The sequence below is a fragment of the Sinohyriopsis cumingii genome, unplaced genomic scaffold (assembly GCF_028554795.1).
Source record: "Sinohyriopsis cumingii isolate HCF-2022 unplaced genomic scaffold, ASM2855479v2 utg000913l, whole genome shotgun sequence".
NCBI lineage: Eukaryota > Metazoa > Mollusca > Bivalvia > Unionida > Unionidae > Sinohyriopsis > Sinohyriopsis cumingii.
Window position 1 is genome coordinate 5165843 of NW_028315943.1, and position 22711 is coordinate 5188553.

The window sequence follows — 22711 nt, forward strand, 5'->3', positions numbered from 1 at the left end:
AATGCACCCGTGATTAACATTTTCCAGACTACAGTTTACACTCCATCATTTAAACTTTGGTAAAATCAATCTGAAATCTGTGGCACTATCGGGTCACTGACAACACACACATAGGTCTGCAATGTCAGATTGTTTTGCAGTTATCATTGATGGTGGATGTAGAGGAAATCAAATATGATTAATTAAAAGAAAGTGGAAAATATGTGGGATTAATGAAACCAGTTGTCAAAGGTAAATGGACAGACTTGATTTTTTGGTCAATTAATTTGCCTCAATCGGCACAATGTTTTTAGTGTTTCGGTTGATATATTTTTCATTAAGAATTTATGACATTACTCTCATTGATTTATTTCATCCTTTGAAATTACTAGAGATTGAACAACAATATCGATAAAAGTCTAAAGCCAAACTTGTACTGAAATCATAAATGATCATGCGAGTCTCTTGATTTAACTGAAGTTGAGAAATCTTGACCATCTGCTCCATGAGGTATCACGGTACCAATTGTTTTTCCATATACCTCAATGCTAATGTTTTGTGAAATAAATATACTTTCTGTCCTACTTGGGCATGCATGTCACACACTCATATAGAACAATGCTAGATTGTCAATTTGACAACGACATAACCAGGTACTCCATTGCATTTAAGAGAGATAACTCTACTGGAACTAGACAGGGGTACGAGTTATCTAGTCACAACAAGCACATTTTCAGCCATGTGTACCATATTTTAAAAAAATCATAAAAAATACAAAATATGATCTAGATAGAAATTAACACAAACTCACATGTTGCCAAGAGGCTCAACATTTTTTTAAGCCAAACAGAAAGTACAACTCTTACATAATGCACCAATCACAGCTAGTGTTGTTCTTTAATTCTAAATGCAATGTTCCATACACCTTAAGCTCCGCCCACCTGGACTTGCGCAATTGGTACCGTTATACCTATAGCAAACCTTAATTTTTCCAATAATCTGTGAAATAGTTCGGGACTGTATAAATAACAAATATACTTAGTCTTACTTGTGAAAAACAATTTGATGAGGTACTAGCCTATGTCTTATATGAATGTGTATAGAAATGTCATTGAGCTGTTTGAACTATTGTTTTCATACTTTTGCTTCACCATCAAAATCATCTTTTGAAATAAAATGAATTCTTTCAACTATGAGTTGTATCTTATTCATATCAGCACTTATTGAACTTCACATAGGTGATATGGGATAAATCACATAATGTCATATTATGTAATAACTAGGTCAAATGTCAATGTACCAAATAGTATGTACCTGTCCTACTTCAAAATGTACAATTCACCTAAAAGAAAGGAATTTATATTTGTTTGGTAGGTGCAGAACTTAACATCAGAGACCGGTGGACATGACCCAATCTTATTATGAAGTATAAGCTTTGACCACTTTACACTATCTGCAGATACAAGACGTCACTAACCACCAGTCCTCACACAAAGGTCCACCTACCCATCCTCTTTGTAACACAAATAGTAAGCTTTCCTCCTTTGTAATGTGAATAAAATTGTTTCAATAAGCCAACCAGTCACCAAATATAGTAAATCACAGCTTATAAGTGGTTATGTTGGATTGGGGGGTGAAATTAGGGGAACAAAATACAGAAAAATGCCAAATATAAACACTAAGTATAGCACATCAAATGGAGTTAAAAACAGGAGGAAAGTGTTTATCTAAAAGGGAGAGGTAGTTTATGATAAAGGAATTAAAGGAGGCAAAATCAGCAATGCGAGAAATGAGAAGTGAAAGTTTGACCTTACCTTGGACAAATATATGGGGCAGGGCCCAACAGGTCCAAGGACAGCCCAAATGCAACTGTGCTATAACATCCCTTACAGGTACCCAAATTTCAAGTGAAGTTGTGTTCATTTCCATCAAATATAAAAGGGTGAATAATTTAGATAATATAGATACATATAAAGTATATTTCTTCTACATAAGAATTTAATAATAATTGGCATAAGATAAACTTATCTCAGATCCAAGCAGAACATACCTTATCAGTTTTTAAACTTGTAAACTTTACTGTGAGAAATTATTAAATTGCTTATACTTACATTTGCATCAAGATTGAGGGCTAATATAATACTTCACAAATCTTCTCTTTATTTTCATAACCAGTCACTCAAAATGTGAGATTTTATTTCCTTGAAATGTTATGACTGGTGTAAGGGAGATAACTGACTGATATACATAAGGTGTGGTAACCTCTAATACAGTATCCATGTAATATAGATGAGTTCATCAACAACATGTATTAACTTCATTGCAATTAAATTATCTCAAAATACATTACTGATAAAGTGAGAACCTAACATTTAGAATTCCTATATTTAGTGGAGACCTCAAGAGTCATGTAATTTTAATTTCTAAGATGACACAGCTCTTTCATATCACATAGTTCATATTTTCTACAATGCCGGCATGTAGAGTGCAGCCTTCCATAACCATGCAGATATCATCTCGTGCCAATTTGGATTCTTGCAATGGGATGCAAAGTTTCAAGAACAGTGTGGATTTGAATGGAATGAATACACACTGTGTGACTAAAATGGTTATCATTCTATAATGTTGGACCAAACATGGAAATTCCACAAGAGCAGCTTGACAGAAAGAAATAGGATTAATTGAAAGTCAGTAGTAGATTATAATTGGGCTTATACAAGTGCCAATGGGAAATGCTGACTTAAAGAAACTGTTCTTGTTTTTTGGTATTCACTGCTACTTCAACAAAAGGGAATGCAAGAGAACTGAACTAACTACATGAACAATTTCAAAGCAGGAAAGTGTAAAAAAAAAAAAAAGGACAACTAGAGCAGGACAATTCAAATCAAAGTGGGAAGGAATACCATATCCTTAATAAATTACCTAAAAATTACTCATGCCAGAACATCCCACATGGTACAAGTGATCTCTCTACAAGTGTACTTAGAGTGTTCTCTATCCTGGTTTATGGCATGCCTTACAAGAACAAGATAGCTGTTTTTTTTTACACAAGATTTTTCATCTTTTGCAGGTAAAATAGCCAATATTTGGCCAAAATCAACTATATTATGTTTCCATAACTTATTTTGTTGCATGCATTCCAATCTAGGAGGTAACAGCACATACATAAAGGCATCAGGTAACACAAGTCTATATCTATGATAGCTATAGTTATCAAAAGTCCCCATCCAAAGCCAACTTGTGCTATTTTCTGAAGATTTCATACATTTTATTCTTAAAGAACTTTCAATATTTGACCAGAACTGTTCAGCACACATTTGTTTTCCTACATCAAACTAGTATAGTTCATAAATCCGCCCACATGTATGCGTTTCTATGGATACACTGAGGCTATTCTTTCCTTTAGGTATCACGGTACCAATTGTTTTTCCATATACCTCAATGCTAATGTTTTGTGAAATAAATATACTTTGTGTCCTACTTGGGCATGCATGTCACACACTGTCATATAGAACAATGCTAGATTGTCAATTTGACAACGACATAACCAGGTACTCCATTGCATTTAAGAGAGATAACTCTACTGGAACTAGACAGGGGTACGAGTTATCTAGTCACAACAAGCACATTTTCAGCCATGTGTACCATATTTTAAAAAAATCATAAAAAATACAAAATATGATCTAGATAGAAATTAACACAAACTCACATGTTGCCAAGAGGCTCAACATTTTTTTAAGCCAAACAGAAAGTACAACTCTTACATAATGCACCAATCACAGCTAGTGTTGTTCTTTAATTCTAAATGCAATGTTCCATACACCTTAAGCTCCGCCCACCTGGACTTGCGCAGTTGGTACCGTTATACCATGAATAATGCACAATCCCAACTGTGAGCTCATGACTGTCAAAAACTAATGTTTACAGAGATTTGAGTTTAGACTACGGTGATTTGCATTCTGACTTGAGGATATGCCATCAAAAGTCAAGTTACCTCGATTTTGAAATCTATTAATAACTCTTGTTTTCATAAAGAAAATACATGACAAAGATAAAAATTAAAATGCGTTTTCTTAAGCAGCTTCTTGGGCTAAAAATGCTATCATGTTAAATCTTGGATTTTTATATAATAGTTGTCACCAAGTGACTAGAATTATCTGGAGAAAATAAAAAAAATTGATGTACATTGATACACTATCCATTGACAACATACTTTACACCTGGTTGGCTATGGTTTCTTTATCAGTCAGTTAGCATTTTATGCAACAAATACTATTAGAAAACCAATTTACAATATAAATTTTAAAATAAAACAAATATTCTTTCCACAACTTTGGTCATTTTCACTGTGCTCCATTTTTTGATGATTCATTGTCTGTTTATTAAAATTAAAATGTAAGAGGATCCTGATGATTGGTACAAGCATGTCATTTTTCATCCCCAAGACAAAAAAGAACATTACTTCTCCAAGCCATTGTTCTAGTGAGACCTTGACCTCTCCCTCTCTGACACACAGCTTATTGTAGAAACTATAAACTGGGACCCTTTAACATCTGGTAAGGACCGTATAAAATTCAAATGTGTGGGGTCCTTGTGATTCTGTAAAATGTTGATTTAACAGAATGTGTGTGTGTGTGTGTGTGTGTATATATATATATATATATATATATTACTGTTTCTTACTTTGCTTCCAACCGCGACGGTGGCCTAGTGGTTAGTACGTCTGCCTCAGATGCAAGAGTTCTTGGGTTCGGTCCACAACCGAATCATACCAAAGACTTAGAAAAATGGTACTAACAGCTGCCTCGCTTGGCACTCAGCATTAAGAGGTTAGTGTTAGGACTGGTCGGCCTGGGGTCAGGATAATGTGACTGGGTGGGACATCATGCTACATGTCTGGAGCATGCTGTCCCAGTACTAAACATGACTATAAACTGCCACATTGCAGACATGATAGCGTTATGACTGAAAAATTGTTAAAGCTATGTTAAAAATCCATATCACATCACAACACACTTACTTCGCTTCCACTTCTCCCAGTTGTGCTGACTTCTTGTTCTGCCCAAAAGGAGGAAGTCACTTCCTAAAATTCAAGTCTAGCTTGACCCCTGATCAGGATATATAGTAAAATGGGTAAAATTAGTATGATAGGTTACATCAGTTGTGTTCTTGCAATATTGCATTTATCTGTGGTGAAATTGTCAGCTGTTGAGTCCTGTAAACAGGTGAGCAATATCAGACTGACCTTATGCCTCATGTTTTAGAGTGCTTTCTCTTTTGCTTCGGATCAGTGATGCTGAACAATGTCTTTCAAGCACTTCCTTGAAATACTTTCACATTTCAACCTTGTTAATGATTTGCTGTCAGATCACAAACATTTAGCCTCACGCTTATTTATCAAGTCAGATTACCAGGTATTCTTGTATTTATAGAGCAACCAGTCGTGGTCGATCAATAACCAAAGTAGAACCATCCAAGAGCAACAAGAAGTCAACTACACCAGCAAAAAAATCAACTACACCAGCAAAGAAAGTTACTTCAGCTAAAAAGCTAACACCAGCAAAGAGCAGGAGTCAAAGCAGACAAGGTAGAATATCAAATATTAATGAATATATGTGTTTCAGTTTACATGTGTATTTAATTGGGTGAGTTTGATGGGGAGAGGGGTAAGTAGTCAGAGTGTGTTGATTTATTCATCTCTTTCCTTCTCCAGTGCAAAATGGGTTTATCCTACAGTATAGTCACCATGGAAATTTTATGGGGTGCAGTTCACTGTCATTTTAAAACTTGCAATATGAGGCAAAGATTAATAAGAATTATGCTGACTGATTCATATTTTGAAGACTTCGGTACAAGAATGAAGAACATCACAGAGAGCCTCATAAGTGGTCATTCAAACCTTGCAGTGTTTTCCTTAACATCATTTGGGCATCAGAAACTCCCAGGTTTTAATTTTAGCCTCAGTTGTGCCACCAAGGTTTGTTTCATTTACTCAGCCTAACAACTAACTCTGTCACCAAGGGGATATTTAGCTATAAATCTTGCACCTCAAGGATACATTGCCTTATTTTGGAGTTATAGGAAACCCGTAAAACAATGAGTCATTCAGCTTTGAAAATAAGACCACCCAAAAATCTTTTCATTTTTACTGCTTTTAACATTAGAGTAGGTAGGTTGGTTTTTTTAAACGCTATTTATTTTAATGATTAATATATATAGTGCACTAAGCACTTGAATTATTGGACTAAACCAGGTCAGTTAGATGCACAAATCAGTTTCAAGAAATTTGTAATCTGGGGGAAATTTTGCTTGGGTCAATAACGAAAAACCGGGATTGTCGTCCGACTGGAAACACTTTCTTCTCTCTTTTTTTGGTGCATAATGTAGCAGGTCTTTCACTTTATATGTCAGCCTGTAATTATCTTGTACTTGTTAGTCAAAACTATCGGTTCATGTTTATAGTATCATACAAGCATATTCATGTTGATTTCTAAAAGTTTAATTTTATTAAATTGTGGCAGGGTATTTTTGCTTTAACAGAAACAAATGAAGAATGAATGCACATGAAATAAATGCAGTTTTAAAGCAGTAAAACGCAGACATGAAATAATAACATTGTGAATACTGAATGAATATGGAGCCACATTAGGATGCATTTTATAAATGTATTTGAAAATATATTGCTTTCAGTATTTCTGTGATGTTCAACTAACAGTTCAATCAGCCTTAAAGAATACAAATGTGGACGTGTCATTGTTGATGTAAGGTTACCAGATTTCTCTGTTAGTTCCAAAAGTCATTAACATAAGTGAGTGGGTTACATTTACTGTCCGCTGAAATAATAAGATGGTCATCTTGGAGAGATCTGTGATTAATGTGAAATGGTTATTCTTTGTAATACTTTACCAGCCTTCATATACAGGTTTTAAAATACTGTTGCATGACACTAATGAAATTCAATGCATGTGTAACTTTTATCTTTTGACAAAGATAACATTTTTTCCGCAGAGGTAGCTTTAATTAAATGGCAAATGATTTTAAACTATATGGGACACGCTGGCTCAAAATGCCACTTCAATTTAATCTGCAATTACTTGACTGCTTTTCCCACTATCCAACAAATGAAGGGCTTTGACCCTCTTACCTAATAATAAAACCTGCCTCCCTTTCGACATATTTACTTGTTCGAGATACACTGAAAATGTCCCTTGAGCATAGCGAGACCAAGCAAGATAAGACATGTTTGCATATTGGTTTATATGATATACTTTTATCTAAACCAGCAGTACACAACTCGAATATTTGCATAGACCAGATTCGAGCTTGAGTGGAACCAAGTGGGCACACTGAACACTTTGTGTCTATAATAAAAGCATAAATACACATATGTAAATTAAGGACCTGTGCAGCACAAGACTTTTGTATAGGCTGCATATGGGACATATGTTGTACACTTTTGGTTCTAAAACTTTTTTGTTGTTGTGGTGGGGTTTAACGCCATTTTTCAGCACACAATAGGCTACACATAGCGGCCAGTATTAATGGTGAAGAAAGAACCTGGGGGAAAAAACCCAAAAGAACCACCGACCTTCGAGAAGCTACTGGCAGGCTTTCTCACATACCCACATTGGCCGAATCTGAGACTCGATAAAAATGTTTTCTGCACGAAGTATACACTGGTTGGTCACTACAGATACACTTCTTTGATCACTTAAAGCAGAGAGAAGCTGTCATTTGGTTAGAAAAGTCTTAGCTGCAGAAAGTAGGTGTCTATTATATACACACCATGTACACAGGAGATTGGCATTGATAATAATGGGTGTTGAGACTAGGTAACTGCTGTATAAAAGGTAAGCATTAGGACAAGTTAGACTGTCACTTAATGATTAACCCTTTCTTCACTATGGACCACTTTACCTGTCTGGTGCAGTGTTCCTCTCTAACATTATAGTACCCGACTATATAAATTAAGGGATACTTCTAATAACTTCCTACTTGTAGATATTATATTTGGATTATCTCGCGAGTTTACCTTGTACACAACTAGAAATATCGAACAAAGTAGGCACTTTTAACGAGTTTTCCGAATGGTGAAATTTGTATACAAAATGGCAGAGTTCGAAGAAAGTCAGTGAAGTGTGTTTGAATTATCAGAGGATTTGACCAATTTTGACCTAGTAAAGTTGGATGAAAATGAGAGGAGGCAATGGACTAATGATGATGAAGAGGACTTGAACCAGAGGAAATGTACGCTCTGCATAATTTTGTTTGGGCAAAGTTGGAAAACCAAAGAGATTTGTTTCAGTTTTCTGAGAGAGTTGGACCCACCCGAATGTTAGATGGCTCCAGGAGAGCTTTGGAAAATTTTCAAATATTCTATTCAGATTAAGGTTTTGGAAACATTGTCCGTCTAACGAATTTGAATGCAACAATCAAACATGCCAGAGGTGATACAGGTGTGTGGACCGATCTCACCTTGGATGAAATCAATGCATTTTATGGAATTTTAATTTCTACCTGTCATATACCTGAAAGAAAAACGTGTTGCTGCTGGAATTATTCATGAGTACATCTAGGGTCAATTGAACAAGTTTTGGGAACTTTCTAAGTTTTCTAAGGAGTAAATAGATAATTACTTGTATTTTACCTGTTTGCACCTGTATTTTAACAGTTGTAATAGATATGCACATTTTAGTCAATTAGTCATAGTATTTGATTTTGACACCTAGCCCAGCCAGAACTCTTTAAAAGTGGCAAATCTATGTTATTTCAAAATCCACAAGTCATTTTGCTTTACAACTCCAAAGTTACTTAGTATTGAGGACTCTATGACCCCAAATTTACTTAGTGATGAAATGGTTATGGTCCATAACCTTTGTTGATTGCTTACATTAATAAAGCCTTAACTTTGTCTGCATTTATGGCTCTTTTACAGTAATTTTCATGTTAGTTTCATTTTCCATATTGCACTAAATGTTTGCTGAATCCGTAGCATTAGCTGTTTAGTGCACGGATTATGTATTAGACTAGACTGGTCACTTACATATTTGCCAAACTAGTCACATGTACAGATGACAGCCTGATGTAGGAACTGGCAGTCTTGCAGACAAAAATCGATTATGCGGAGAATCAGGTTGATGTTTTTAGAGGAAAATCTGGCATATTCTTGTAATTAGAATATCATTTTCTAGTTGCCAAATTATGTTTGTGTAGGTTGCCAGAGGGTGACCAGTTTGGAGAGCTGTTGGATACTAAGTCATTATCCTGAGACAAGAAAAAAAAAGGGAACCATATGTTTAGAATCAGAAGGATTTCTTAGCAGGCTGAATGAAATCATGAAATCCAAGAGACATAAATATCTCGGGGGTTAGTTTTTTAAGAAGTTTAAATACTGCAGGTGAAACTTCAGCCTAATTTTTAACTTGTGTAAATTTTAATGGTTATGTATATATCATTCAAACTATACACCGTCATTTGTACATCTTTACGTTGCAGTAAATTTTTTATATATGATAGTTATTATCTTCTTTAAATTTTCAGGTGATACACCTAAAGGAAAAGGAAAAACTGAGGCAGCAAAAAAAGTACCAGCAAAAAGTCAGTCTAAATCTCGAGAAAGAAGTCTGTCTAAAGGTAAGACAGTAGTATCAAAACAAAAGGCAGCACCAGTAAAGAAGACTCCTCAGAAATCTGCTTCGAAAACAACCACTCCAAAGTCGGAGACTAAAACATCAACTTCAAAGCGATCAACTTCAAGGGGGCAAGGAAATGATGCGGCTCAAGGCAGTGAGAGCATGCCTGGTGTTTCTGTTGTTGTTGAAAAGATGGATTCAAGGAAAGATGGTAAATCTTCACCAAAAGATGAGGTCTCATCGGAAGAAAAGAGTGCCAGTAAAGTTAAGTGCACAGTTGCAGAAACAACCGAAGATACTGGAGAGAAGATGGAAGAGGGACCTGTTACAGAAGGAGTACAGGCAAAGGAGGAGGTAAAAGAAAAAATAGAAGAGACAGAAGCAAAAGAAAAACCACCTGTAAAAGGGGAAGTTTCAGAAAAGGGTGAAGGACAACAAGGGGCAGAGGTAGAGGGGGAAGAAAAAGTTGAAGCAGATATAGAGCAGGAGGAAAAGTTGGAAGAAGCAGAGGTTGATGAGGAAGAAAAGATTGAAGAAGCAGAAGTAGAGAAAGATAAGGATGATGAAGCAGATGTAGATGAGGTACAAAAGGATGAAGAATTAGATATAGAGAAAGAAAAAGAGGTAGAGGAGGTTGAAGAGGCAACAGAAGAATTTGAAGCTAAACAGATGGAAGATCACCAGATTGCGAAAGATAAAGCAACAGTTCCTGTAGTAGAGATTGCAAAAGATAAAGCAACAGTTCCTATAGTAGAGGAAGAACCAGACAAAGCAGAAGCTCAGGTAGAAAAGGAGGTTGCAGAGGAGGAATCTCCAGTAATAGTAGAAGATGAAAATACAGATGCAGTTGTTGAAGAGCCTCCTGAAGCAGTTGAAGTTAGTGATGAGGCACAAGAAATAGAAGATGAAGATGTGGAAGAAATTCCTCAAGATGATATTTGTGTTCAAGAAATTCCTACTGAGGTTATAGATGACGAAGTTACCACTGTAACGGATGTAGAAATGGTGGAAGAGATTTCTGCAGTTGAGGAAACGGCTCCATTTGAAGCAGATATTCCTGCTTCGTCCATCTTGGAAGCCAACACCAATGGAGGAGCTTCAGAACCAGGTTTGGTGTCCCCTCGGAGAAAGAGAAAATGGGAAGAACTTGGGGAAGATGCAGAAGAATCTTTGTCACCAAAAAAGCTTAGGGTATCAATGGATGTGGAGGAACCCGTTCCTAAAGAAGTCGTCAATCAGCAAAATGGAGAACAGCCTTCAGCTGAGGAGGAAGTTGTTTCCAGTGAGGAACCTGCTGAAAAAGATTTTGAAATTGTTGACATGTCAAATATTCCTTCATCTGACAGTCAAGAAGTTTTGGATAGCTTACCCAAAGCACACACTTTATCTACTGACCAGGCAGCTACAAATGTCAATAAGTCTGTATCAAATGATGACCAATCCCAGGGTTTCAAAGATCTGCAACAGAGCAGCCAGATAGAGACACTAGATCCTGTATTAAAAAGAGTATTTGTGCCCTCGTCACATTTTCAGAGTGAAAATGCAGATCCTGAAAAACAGTTTTCATTGGTTAGTTACAATGTGTTGGCAGATTGCCACCTAAAAAGGAATGATTATGGTTTCACAGATCCAAAATACCTTCAGCCAGAGCATCGTTTAAATAGACTGTTGGATGAATTACATTATTTGGATGGTGATATAATATGTTTACAAGAAGTTTCACCAGAATTCTTCAATGACAAGCTTTACCCTAGGTTGAATTCGTAAGTATTGTTTATACTTTCATGTAGTAATTTCTTTCACATTTTAGCTGCACTTCATTTATTTGTTTAAGGAGTTTTGTTTCCAAATTATTCACAGTATTAGAATTTGTTTGATTATTTCTTTAACTGTCTCCTTGTGCAAATTTTCTACCTTTCAGGTGGAGAATGTTTCTGGCACCTTTTATCATTGTGGTCGTTGTTTACAGTGTTGGTTCGTCATCCTTAAACATGCATTCTTGACAGAATGTGCGGAATTTTTCATGATGAAGTGATGACACCTTTGCAACATATTGATACATATTGTGATACACAGCCCTTGAGTCTATATGTATCAATACACAAAAGGAATAGATGCAAGCAAGTTGTAACTATTCATTGCCATTGATTAAAAGTAACTTTTGTAAGATGTTGTTTACATTAGTTTCTTGCCATTTGTATCAACCATTACATCTTATAGAGGAACTGCAGTACTGGCACAAAGATTCACTGCCAAAAAATGTACAATACATATTAACTGTGCCTAATCAGGTACCAGAGGTTTGATGTTTATTTAATTTGAATCCACCCCCACCCCCACTTGACAATTCCATACTAATTTTATCTTATCCCAATTGCATGTTCAGCATAAAGCAAATATCTCCGTGTATAAAGAAGTACTTGTTGAAGTTGCTCTGTAGATTTGCATATTATTTATTTAGGTCCAATTTAATGACTACTTTCAGTGTCTCACTTTGGTTTTTGTTCATTTCAGTCCAGGAAGTGCATAATCTTACATATGGAGCAAATCTGGATTTTTTTTTTATATTGAGAGACAGGGTTCTCAATAGATTTCCAGTCGGAAGATTCAGTTGACCCTTGACCCCAGAATCTCGAGAGTCAATTCTTTTGAACAGTCATGAGCTGTGAGGCAATGTCCAAAATTTGTTAGAAAATATAAACAAGTGGAAAAGTAAACTGATAATTTTGTGATATCCGATATCTGAATGATATATAACCTTCATACTTGTATGGATATATATTTGCATATAAAATGACTTGAGCAGATCGTAATAGAATATGTTGAGAAATTGAAAATACATGTATAATAAAGTGTAATCCTCTGTCTGTTTTGTGGACAAAATATGCACACATTAACATTTAGAAAAAGAAAAACATTCACAAAAACCAGATTGTATGTTTTTGACATAATATTGTACAAGTATTTCTCATTAGTCAGCACGAGACAAGAAATCTTAAACATTTCCACCAATACGAAGGAATCACAGCTATGGGCTCATGATTGTCCAAAAGAGTTGACTCTCGAGATTTCATTTTTGACTTTTGAGATTTTAATTTTGACATGTAAATTTGGATTCAATGGTCAACTGTCTCCTCAGTTTTTAAATCTATTGAGAACACTGTTTTATATCAGATATTACAATTTGTAAACAGTATGAAGTGGTGCAAATGTCCAATACTGTAAGGCAAACCATTGAGACATCCACAAGGCATTTAGATGTAAAGTTTGTATATTAAACTTGCTCTGAATAAATACAAATTTACACAAGGGTTTGCTCTCCGCTTTCAGTTCTCAATATGGGAATTTTGAATCAGAATTACAAGGTTCTCAGTCATAACATTATTGATCTTGGTAATGCTTTATTTTTTTGGTTGTTTTTCTTAACACATTAACCCCTGTAGGTTTTTGCCTGAAAATCGAGTAGGAAACACATTTTGAAAGCTATTTCTAAATAGACTCGAAAACACCAAATCCCCAGTCATCTTTCAATAACATACTGCCTAGTTCTGTTAGAAACATCATTTTTTGTTGGCTATTTGACTCGCGCATGAGCAGAAGGGTAAAAGTTTTTTTTTTTTAATTTTTTTTTTTGCTAAACAGAGCCATTATTTTTGTATGGAGACCACTCTTTATTCCAAATGCCGATCTTATCCTACTTTTTGCAAAGGCTTATCTGTCTGTTTGCAATTCATACCAGTTTGCCTTAGATCTGAGACCAAAAAGTATAAAATCTGGACCCAGATGGGATTCCGACCACATGCAAATTTTGCGTTAAAAAAGTCTGGTCCAAGGAATGAGGTTTTTCTATCTGTATTTTGTAGTGCAACTAGATATTCCAGATTATTTGGTATCATTGTAGAGCTACATCTGTCTACCTTTCTATAATACCACCCACTTTAGTGTATCTTCATGACCATGATGCTACATAGCTCGGCAGTAGGCTACTACCTCCTGCCCCGTAAAGTCGTCACTAGGGGTTAATTTGTTAAGACAATAAAGACCCATCGTGGTTTATGAATCTCTGTTGTCAGTCATCTTCACTAGCCAATGTTCCAGTATGTTAATTTATCTATACCTTGGCAGATTGATCAGATACTTAAATGCTTCTGGTCTGTTCATTTCATTGGATGCCATGGCAATATCCAATAATAATAAAATTCAGGTTCAGATTTGAACACTGCTCTTTCATGATTAAGACAATGGGTGCAGTCAACTGTAATGGACTTGTAAGTAAGCAATTTTCCACTGCCAATTCGTCTTTGTTCCCTCAAATATACCTATTATGGCTTCTTTCTGGTATGTGGTTGGATTTTCTATATTAAACTTGCAAATTATCCTTTTGATGTCAGTTGCCTCCAGCATTTTTGGCTGAAGTACAGTGCACTGCTGTTGCACACTATTGGTTTGATGGCATTACATACTTGTGGAAAAAACACGTGAAATCCAGTAGATATTGCTATTGCACACCTTGCCCTTGATAACTCGCACACAACGGGGTCCACAAACATAGACCACACTATAAGCATGGGCAAGAGTTATCGAGAGACCTCCAAAAATAGAGAAAAGGTGGGGGGGGGGGACTGGGCTGTTTAATGACTGAATCCTCCTTTTATAATCACATCTATAATAAATATTAATAAGGCACTTTTTCAAAAGATGTTTGTTAATCTGTATAAATAACGCTTATTTTCAGCTGGTTTCAACAACCATCACATGTACACAAAAATATGTGTATTACATAACTGCTTTTTGTTTTGTTGATTAGTCTGGTTCTCGTAGTGGTATTAAATAGTATACTAGCAAGTCAGGAGTCAAAGTAGCAGGAAACTAGACTATCTGTTGATATACCACCAAATAAGATTCCTTTTTTTCAAAAACTACTGACATTTATTTCATGAATCAATCGCCTATGTCGAAACTCAATTTTCATATTGTTCAATTAGTACAATAATGATGCTGTGATTTCAGTGACACTAATAGTGAAACTTCTTATCGCCCTTGAGGATATTTGTAAGTACAAGTTCAGAAAATCGCTTGCCCACAATGGTCCGTACCTGAAACCAAGCTCTTATTTGTTCAAAGTATTCGTTTTTCTTGGGTGCCTTGCTGTCTTTGCTCACAGTTATAAAGTGAGTTCACCTGACATACGACTGGGGCCGCAAGATTTTAAGTATGTAGGATTTGCATGCCTTTTAACTTTTTTTATATTCCTCCTTTGTTTGATTCAAAAGACATACTTAGCGTGATAGGGCCTAATACAAATGATGCCAGCTGTTAATTCATTGCAACAATACAACAAATGCTTCCACAAGTAAGTTATCACAACAGTCAGCACTTAAGTTCTCAGGAACGCTTGCAGGCAGACATAGCTGTTACAGTAGATTGACACATTTTATGTTTTAATACAGATTGCAATTATGATAATTACACTTAAGTGAAACTAAAAGATAGAATTAAAACACAAATTCCACTTAATACAAATTTAATTGGCATTTAAATATTAATGTACTTCCTACACTAGGCGTAAGTGACATTTTCATTGATCGAAATTTCCTTGAATATCTTTAATTACAGTGGACTAAAAATGCCGTTTGCAAAGAAAACCAATTATATGACTTATTATTAAAATTTGATAATTTCAAAATGTTTAAAGTTTCCAGGTCATATTTACCGTTTTCGACCATAAAACGAGCGATATATCAAAGTTTCAGTTACCAGTTTTGATTGTACTTTTTTTTAAAGTTCAAGAAATAGGGATCGATTACTTTTTTGTATTTTCTGCTTTTAAAAAATTGAGATCCATGCCTGACCCCACGTTATATGCAGGTTTGTGAGTTATCGAAGGAGTGGTGTGCTTATCACATAGAGGTGCCACTGTGTAGATATACCAACATTTCTGAACCTTCTCTAGCGAAGATGGCTGCCAGCCAGTTCTTGATATTTTGATTGCATGATATTCTTGTTTGTGCTATTTCCACATTTGTTGCAGTAATGTTGAAAAATTATCTGTAACTGGTCAGCCTGCCTGGAATCAAATTTTGTTAGATTCTCAATTGTATAGTTTCTATGGAGATTTCTGTCTTTCATTCTCGCACTTTAATAATAATTTTTAAACATCCAGAAACATAAGTAGAAATGAGATTTTCCATGTTTCATTTTACTCTTGTATTTTGGTAATGATTTCTGTGAAAACTTGATACATGCACTTGATGTGCTTTATACACAACATTCGTGTCCTTGAAGTATGACATTGTTCAGATGGATACAAATAATGGTTCAGAATCGGAATCAAAAACATGGTGATCTTGATTGTAGAGAAGAGAAGTGTTGTTTTTATGGATTTTTTAAAGGAGGAAATTAAAGGCTAGGGACTGTCATGCTATATGATGAAAGAAAATCTGCTATGCCAAGTGAATTCCATGTTATGTTTAGTGAAAAGTTTGCTTGTGTAGAAAGATATCCTAACGATTACAGTAGAATTCATGAGACATTATTCAGACATCAGAGATTAAATACATTCATATAAAGCATATGAAGAAAACAGTGAAAAGAGATTCCATTGAAGAAAAAAGAATTCAGTTTGCAAGAAAATTAGAAGAGCTGCTTTTATAGAGAAACGTTTGGGAAATTTGCCTGGCTTCTGCTTAAAAATAAGCTCTTTTTGAACCATGTCCACTTGCAGTTCTGTGGACCACACATAAATCTTTTTTGTTTCTCACATTCTGTATTAGTTTCTGTAGAAATGTCAGAAAATTTTACTTGTCCATCAAAATTGTTTAGCTTGTCTTGAGATGCAGGAAAGAAATTTTTCCATCCCTAGGTACAAGCAGTTAAATCCATTAATACCATGTGAATAAATTCACTGCAAATTTTGCCTAATTTCAGAATTGGCTATGATGGATTTTTTCAAAAGAGAACAAATGATTTTTACCATGAAGGCGAAGCTACATTCTACAGAACATCCAGGTTTACCCTTATTGCCAGTCAAAAGTATGGTTTGAAAGATCTAAATGTTGCGGTAAGTTCAGCATTATTGACTGTAAAATGTATGAATTGGCAGATTTTATTCTATCTTTCATTAATGTCATTGGAATGTAGTATATAAGATTTCATTAGCACCTTATTTCACCTTCAAGATTCACAATAAACTGAAAGTTTAAGTTTAAGCTTCTTCAAGATCCTATTCTTCAGTTTGCTTCTAAGGAATCAACTGTCTGTTCTAACATAACCTGCTGTTTAGGGAGCTTGTATTGTATGATACCAAGATTGATTTATAAATCCTTTATTTTACACCCATGAAAGTACCCCTTGCACTCTGAGTATTCCTTGTAGAAAGTGTACAACATCACAGCCATTCCTGGATCATACTTCCATCATTCATATTCATTTGCTAAGTATTTCTGGTACTTCCATAGTCTCTTTTGATCGTACTTACAATCATGCTTTCTTGTGTTGTCTTATATTTTCCACCATTTTGGTGGCATCTGCCTAGCTGGCAGATATTTTCCACATGTGTACAATTATAGCCAGTCAATGTAATTATTATTTATTAATGCTATAAGTTGGGTATAATTCTAGATTATTTGTTGAACTGGTCAGGGTCGGCACAGCAGGCTTGTTCCATATGCACACTAATTGACTTTATGTGCTTGAGTACAGGGTTCTCGTTAGATGCATACCCTCATGCTTTTGACACTTGGAATATAGATGTGACCAATTTTTAAAGGATGTTAATTCCAATCTACATTTGTATGATGCACACTGCTTATGACGTGGCATCAATCTTCTTTATTCATCTGGTATAATTTTAAACCAACTGCTTGTTCCCATAGCAGATTTGATCTATGCACCTATGTAAAATCAGTATGAATTGCACAGAGCTAACAGGTCACTGTTGCCGTGCTTTGATGTGAATAATTGAATTAAGATTAGATAGTTTGAAATTATCTTTGAAAGTTATTATAGAAGAAGAGGGAATAAATTGAGTGGATTAAAATTTTTATGAAGTATGTGCGTATGTTTTGATTGCCGATCAAACTGTAACCATTTCCAAAGGTATGTGTACAAACTTTAATTGTGTTTTATTGGTGGTTAGTTTGCTTGTGTCCACAAAACTTTGAGAATCCATTGTCTTAATTGGATTAACTTTTGATCAGGTATCGGCATTCAAGTGGGGTTTATGAGTGTGACTTTTCTAGCCATGATCATTTGCAGACAGAATAACAAGGTCAAAACTTGATTATGGGAAGTTAGCAGAACTAGTCAGCAACCCTCAAAAATTGTAGCCATAAGTAATTTTGTTGTGACAACTTGCTTGTCAAAGAATGCCAACAGTGGGGGGAAGGACAACAACTGTCAACATTGAATATATAATAGGTAAACCAAAAATAAACTGACCTTATATCTTTGTTTTATTAATATATACTTCAGTTTTATTACTTTTTTTAAACATAATATTTGCATTTTTATAAAAGCATTTTACCTAGCTTATAAATCAGCCACTCAAAGGCTCATGCTTATGTCCACCCACATAGTGTTTGCCTGGAGCTGTGAAGTACCCTTTGTCAGTGGCTGGCGGTCCATTAACAAACAGCTGTAGCAGATCACACAGGGTGAAAGTGTCTAAAACCAATCTGTTTTGTTTTAATTCTGTTTACAAAACTGAACACTCGCTCACACAATGCAGTTGAGACTGCAACACAAGCTTTGGCATCTAGAAACTTTTAATTATTTATAAAAAAAATTATAAAAGAAACAGCTATATTAAATGTCACTGTAAATAACGATAAGCCAAACAAGGGATACCCAGCATGGGGGGGGGGATAAAAGACAGTTAACACAATATAGTGAAGAATTAACTGAAAACAAAGCACACAGAAACTAACACACAGCACATGGCGTCTGAGCAGGATATTGTGCTTGCTGCTGAGGCAATCGACTCTTTTGAATCCGAATATTGCCAAGTTACTTTGGTACAGGTGCACATTTGACACAATACGCTGAAAGGGGTGGGTATGTATGTGCCAAATATGCCTCTATGCATGCCTCTCGCCTGCACATGGTACACGTTCAAGACAAATCAGTACATTATTACTGTTATTCTAATTCTGTGTTCTAGCCAATCGTGACTCATGTCTGAACTGAAAACGCTGGTCAGATTGATTGCCATTAAATTTTTAAAAAAGTTATGTAGAAAGAAAATCATGATTTTTTGTGTGTAAATAGCGCCGTATGATAGTCTACTTGTTATTTTCTGATTTTGCGAGTGTGATTTTCAAGAGTTAAACCAGTCAGGATATGCAAAGAAGGTTCACCGATCAAAAACTGATGCAGAAAGGGTTGTTGCTGATTTCGTGACGAGTGAAAGTATCAGGAAATAATTAACTGACATTATGTTCACATTTGACTTCAGAGTATACAGTCACCAATTATGATGTTCATCCTTGATAAAACTAGTTATGCCTTGTTCATGTTATTTAAATTATTAGTTTGGTACATGATAAGTTTGAATTGGTTATGGCTTGGAAATTAGATATTTCGTTTATATCCAAGTTGCATGGTTGTATGGGTATATATTTTGTTAAATTGAAAATTAAAAAAAGTATAAAATAATTTTTCTGTTTATTATACCAAATAAACAGTCAGATCATGAGCAAAATAAGAACTTGTACGCAAATCACTAATGGCCATATCTGTCTCCGTGTGAGCTTGTTTGTAGCGGTAAAACTGAAAAATTGTTAAAGCGATGTTAAAAACTCAAATCTCACTCTTTCATGCTTGAAAAAAACAACTTTGAATTCTCTTGGCTGTGTTCCATGGATTTGCATACATGTCAACCATTACACTTTCATATGTTAGGATTGCGCTTTTATGCTTTTACTGAACGTTAGAATATAAAATTAAAATAAAGCAATACACGTGTTTGTAATTTATATGTAAGTAGAAAGACTTGCTGCATAAAAATAGCATAAGAGATAATTTGTCCATCATAGAGCCACATGTACTTTCCCTGTTTTCTGTTATAGAAAACTACATGCCCATTTCCAAGAAAACAGGCAGGTTTCATTAGGATGAAACTTTTCCTGGTATAGTCATTATATTCACAACCAATACGTTAAATGGGCTTTAACAGGTATAGTTGTGGATTACATTTTTAGTGCAGAGTGTTCTTTTGCTTCAAAGAAATTTCCAAAAAGGAAAAGGAAAATTCAAAACCACTTTAGAAATTTGTAAAGAAGACTGAGAGGGGAAACAATACCACAATCGGATTGAGAACAACCTGTGGGCTTTGTGATCATTTGGCAAAAGTTATAGACATGTAGACTAGTTAAAGCGAGCATGAAACATAAATAATTTTAAAGTGTTTTTGTGTTTGTATTCTGATTCTAATCCACATGGATTTTGACTATTAGAGCCAAGTATTTTGACCTGATCCATTTTAATAGTAAAAAATGAATTAACATTTTTCATGCAATGTACTGAATTATGGCATTTCATATATCAGCTATCATGTCTTAGTATGGGTGTTAATGTTAGTAATAGTAATATATGGATTACATATTTTATTGTAAGATTACCCTTTTTGTCAATTAGCAAAAATTACACTTTTTACCTCTCTTGTGGTTGGCATATATAGATTTGTGACTGATTACATTTTTCTTGGTATTGTTTATTTTCGTGCATAGCAACCATGAAATACAGAAAATATATCCAGTGCAACTTTGTCTATATATTTGAGCACCTCAGGTGATGTTTCTTAACCAATTTGGCCCCGATCCCATCTGTTGGCGTGATGAGGCTGTACCCTACTTCAAAGCTCTGGAGCATCAAGGCCATTTAAGATACACCAATGTGGGTGGTGTTTAAAAAAGGCAGACAGATACAGCTCTAAAATGATATAAAATAATCTGGAAGTTCTAGTTGCACTACAAAATACAAAGAGAAAAACTTCATTTTTTGAACTCGGGGATTTTTTTTCACCAAAAAAATAGGAATGCGATTTTGTGTCCGGATTTTAGACCTTTTGGCCTCAGATCTAATGCATACCGGTCTTAACTGCACACAGACAGGTGAACCTTTGCAAAAACTAGGATATGGTGGGCATTTGGAATAAATTGCTGTTTCCATACGAAAATGATGGGTCTATTAAGCAAAAACAAAAAACAAAAAAAGTCAAACGTTTACCTTCTGCTCATGCGCAAGCAAAATAACCAATGGAAAATGATGTTTCTAATACAACTAGGCATTATTCTCATGGATAATCGGTTGAAAACCGCTATATTATGATGTATTCAGAAATAGCACCCCAAATGTCTTTCCTACGCCCATTTCAGGCAACAACGACAAAAATCTCTGGGGCCGAATGAGTTAATAACTATATAGCAAAAATGAATACTGTTAACATTGCTCTTTATGGCTTGTCCACACTGGCAATTTACAGGCAGTTACATGCTGTAAGGAGTAATATTATTCTGCATGGCATTATTGTTCATTGTTGACAAACATTAAAATCCATGGAAATCATTAACACCAAATAAAATGATTTCAGAGTATTTTTAACTATTGCAGCAGTGTTTCATTGTATATGTCAACATGTTGATGCTAGTGTACTTGAGAAATAAGCATAAAACTTCTTCAGAGTAAACCAACTTGAGAAGTTCTTAAGTAGGGACTGCATAGTCTGTGCTGCATGTAAAGTACAATCCAGCAAGTGAAAACGACCATGCAGAGCTGGCAGTGTTTTGAGATATGCACATAGCTGCCAACCCTCACGAATTAGGTGTGAATTTCACGACTTTTTCAGCGATTCACGCCGTAAGCCAAAAATTCACAAATTTTCCAATCCTCAATTATTTTAAATCTTTAATAAAATAACCGATTTCCTGTTAAGCGCTAGTCGTGATATTCACAGTTGCCGAAACAGTCCGGTACTGCTGGTCACAATATTAGTAGATCTACAGCCGATTAGTACAGTTCGCCCAGTAGCAAGCTTTTTAGCCTATTTTAATCTATATGTATAAGAGTAGTTTTACAAATGCCTTTGAAAGAAACTGGGGCCTAACAGGAAATTTGCTCCGCGCATGCGTCAAAACACTGATTTACCGTTCAGCATCACATGTAAGATCTTGAAAATGTCTTCACCAACAAGGAAAAAGAAATGTATTACTCAAAAAGTGATGTTTAATTTGGAATATATCAAAAATTGGCCGTGCATTCTGCCATTAAACATTGATATTCATTCATGCTTTTTGCACTCATTGTGCCATCGCAGAGACGATGTGAGGTAGCTAGATGTGAGGAACAATGTCGGTTGCAAAAACACGTAGAAGTTGGGAAAATTAAGAATTCGCAGATTTCAGGTCTGGAATGTTTTAAACCATTGGTGGAAGACCTGCAGGCTACCAACGCTGAAGCATTATTTGTGAGTTTTCTTGTCGAACACAATCTACCTTTTAATCTTTATCAGCTGGAGACCATGCTAAACATTTGTTCTGACAAATCATCAAATGTTCCCAGACTCGAAAATCGCTTCCAAATTTTCCTGTGGAAGAACCAAAAATGCTGCACCTCCTGTGCATTCCTCACAGCAACAGTGACAGCGAAAGAGTATTTTCTTTAGTGAGGAAAAATCAGACAGACTTTAGGGCCTCCCTAGCTGCAGAAAATTTTTCAGCAACTTTAGTCCCCAGGATCAACCAGCAGGCAAGAAATCGGAACTGTTAGAAAACAAATTTACGATCAAGCAGTTGAGGAAGTTCAAGTCTGCCACAGTATCGTGTCTTGATAAATAAATATTTCTGCATATATGTAGTGTTTTATTTATATTTTTCGAATTTGATATAGTGTAGTATTGACGGTCGGTGTGGATGGAGTGGTCAGAGTGGATGGAGTTATTTTCATTATATTTTTCACAAATTCATGTCCAAATTCACGACTTTTTATCCCTGTTTTCACTAATTGTGAGCCTGGAAGGTTGGCAGCTACGTATGCACATCTCAAGGTCATGCAGTATACTCTACAACCCAAATTACTTCCATCAATCACACACAAAAAGTAAA

The 22711-nt window shown here is 35.3% G+C and overlaps 1 protein-coding gene across 1 annotated transcript in view; it reads left to right on the top strand.

Annotated features, from left to right (window-relative positions):
- LOC149773087 (uncharacterized) overlaps positions 1 to 22711 on the top strand; it is a 53597-nt gene that overhangs the window by 9464 nt on the left and 21422 nt on the right. Inside the window, exons 3-5 of the mRNA XM_089946896.1 lie at positions 5412 to 5566; positions 9520 to 11374; positions 16539 to 16671. Coding sequence (XP_089803022.1) covers positions 5412 to 5566; positions 9520 to 11374; positions 16539 to 16671 — 2143 coding nt within the window. The remainder of the gene's footprint in view (positions 1 to 5411; positions 5567 to 9519; positions 11375 to 16538; positions 16672 to 22711) is intronic.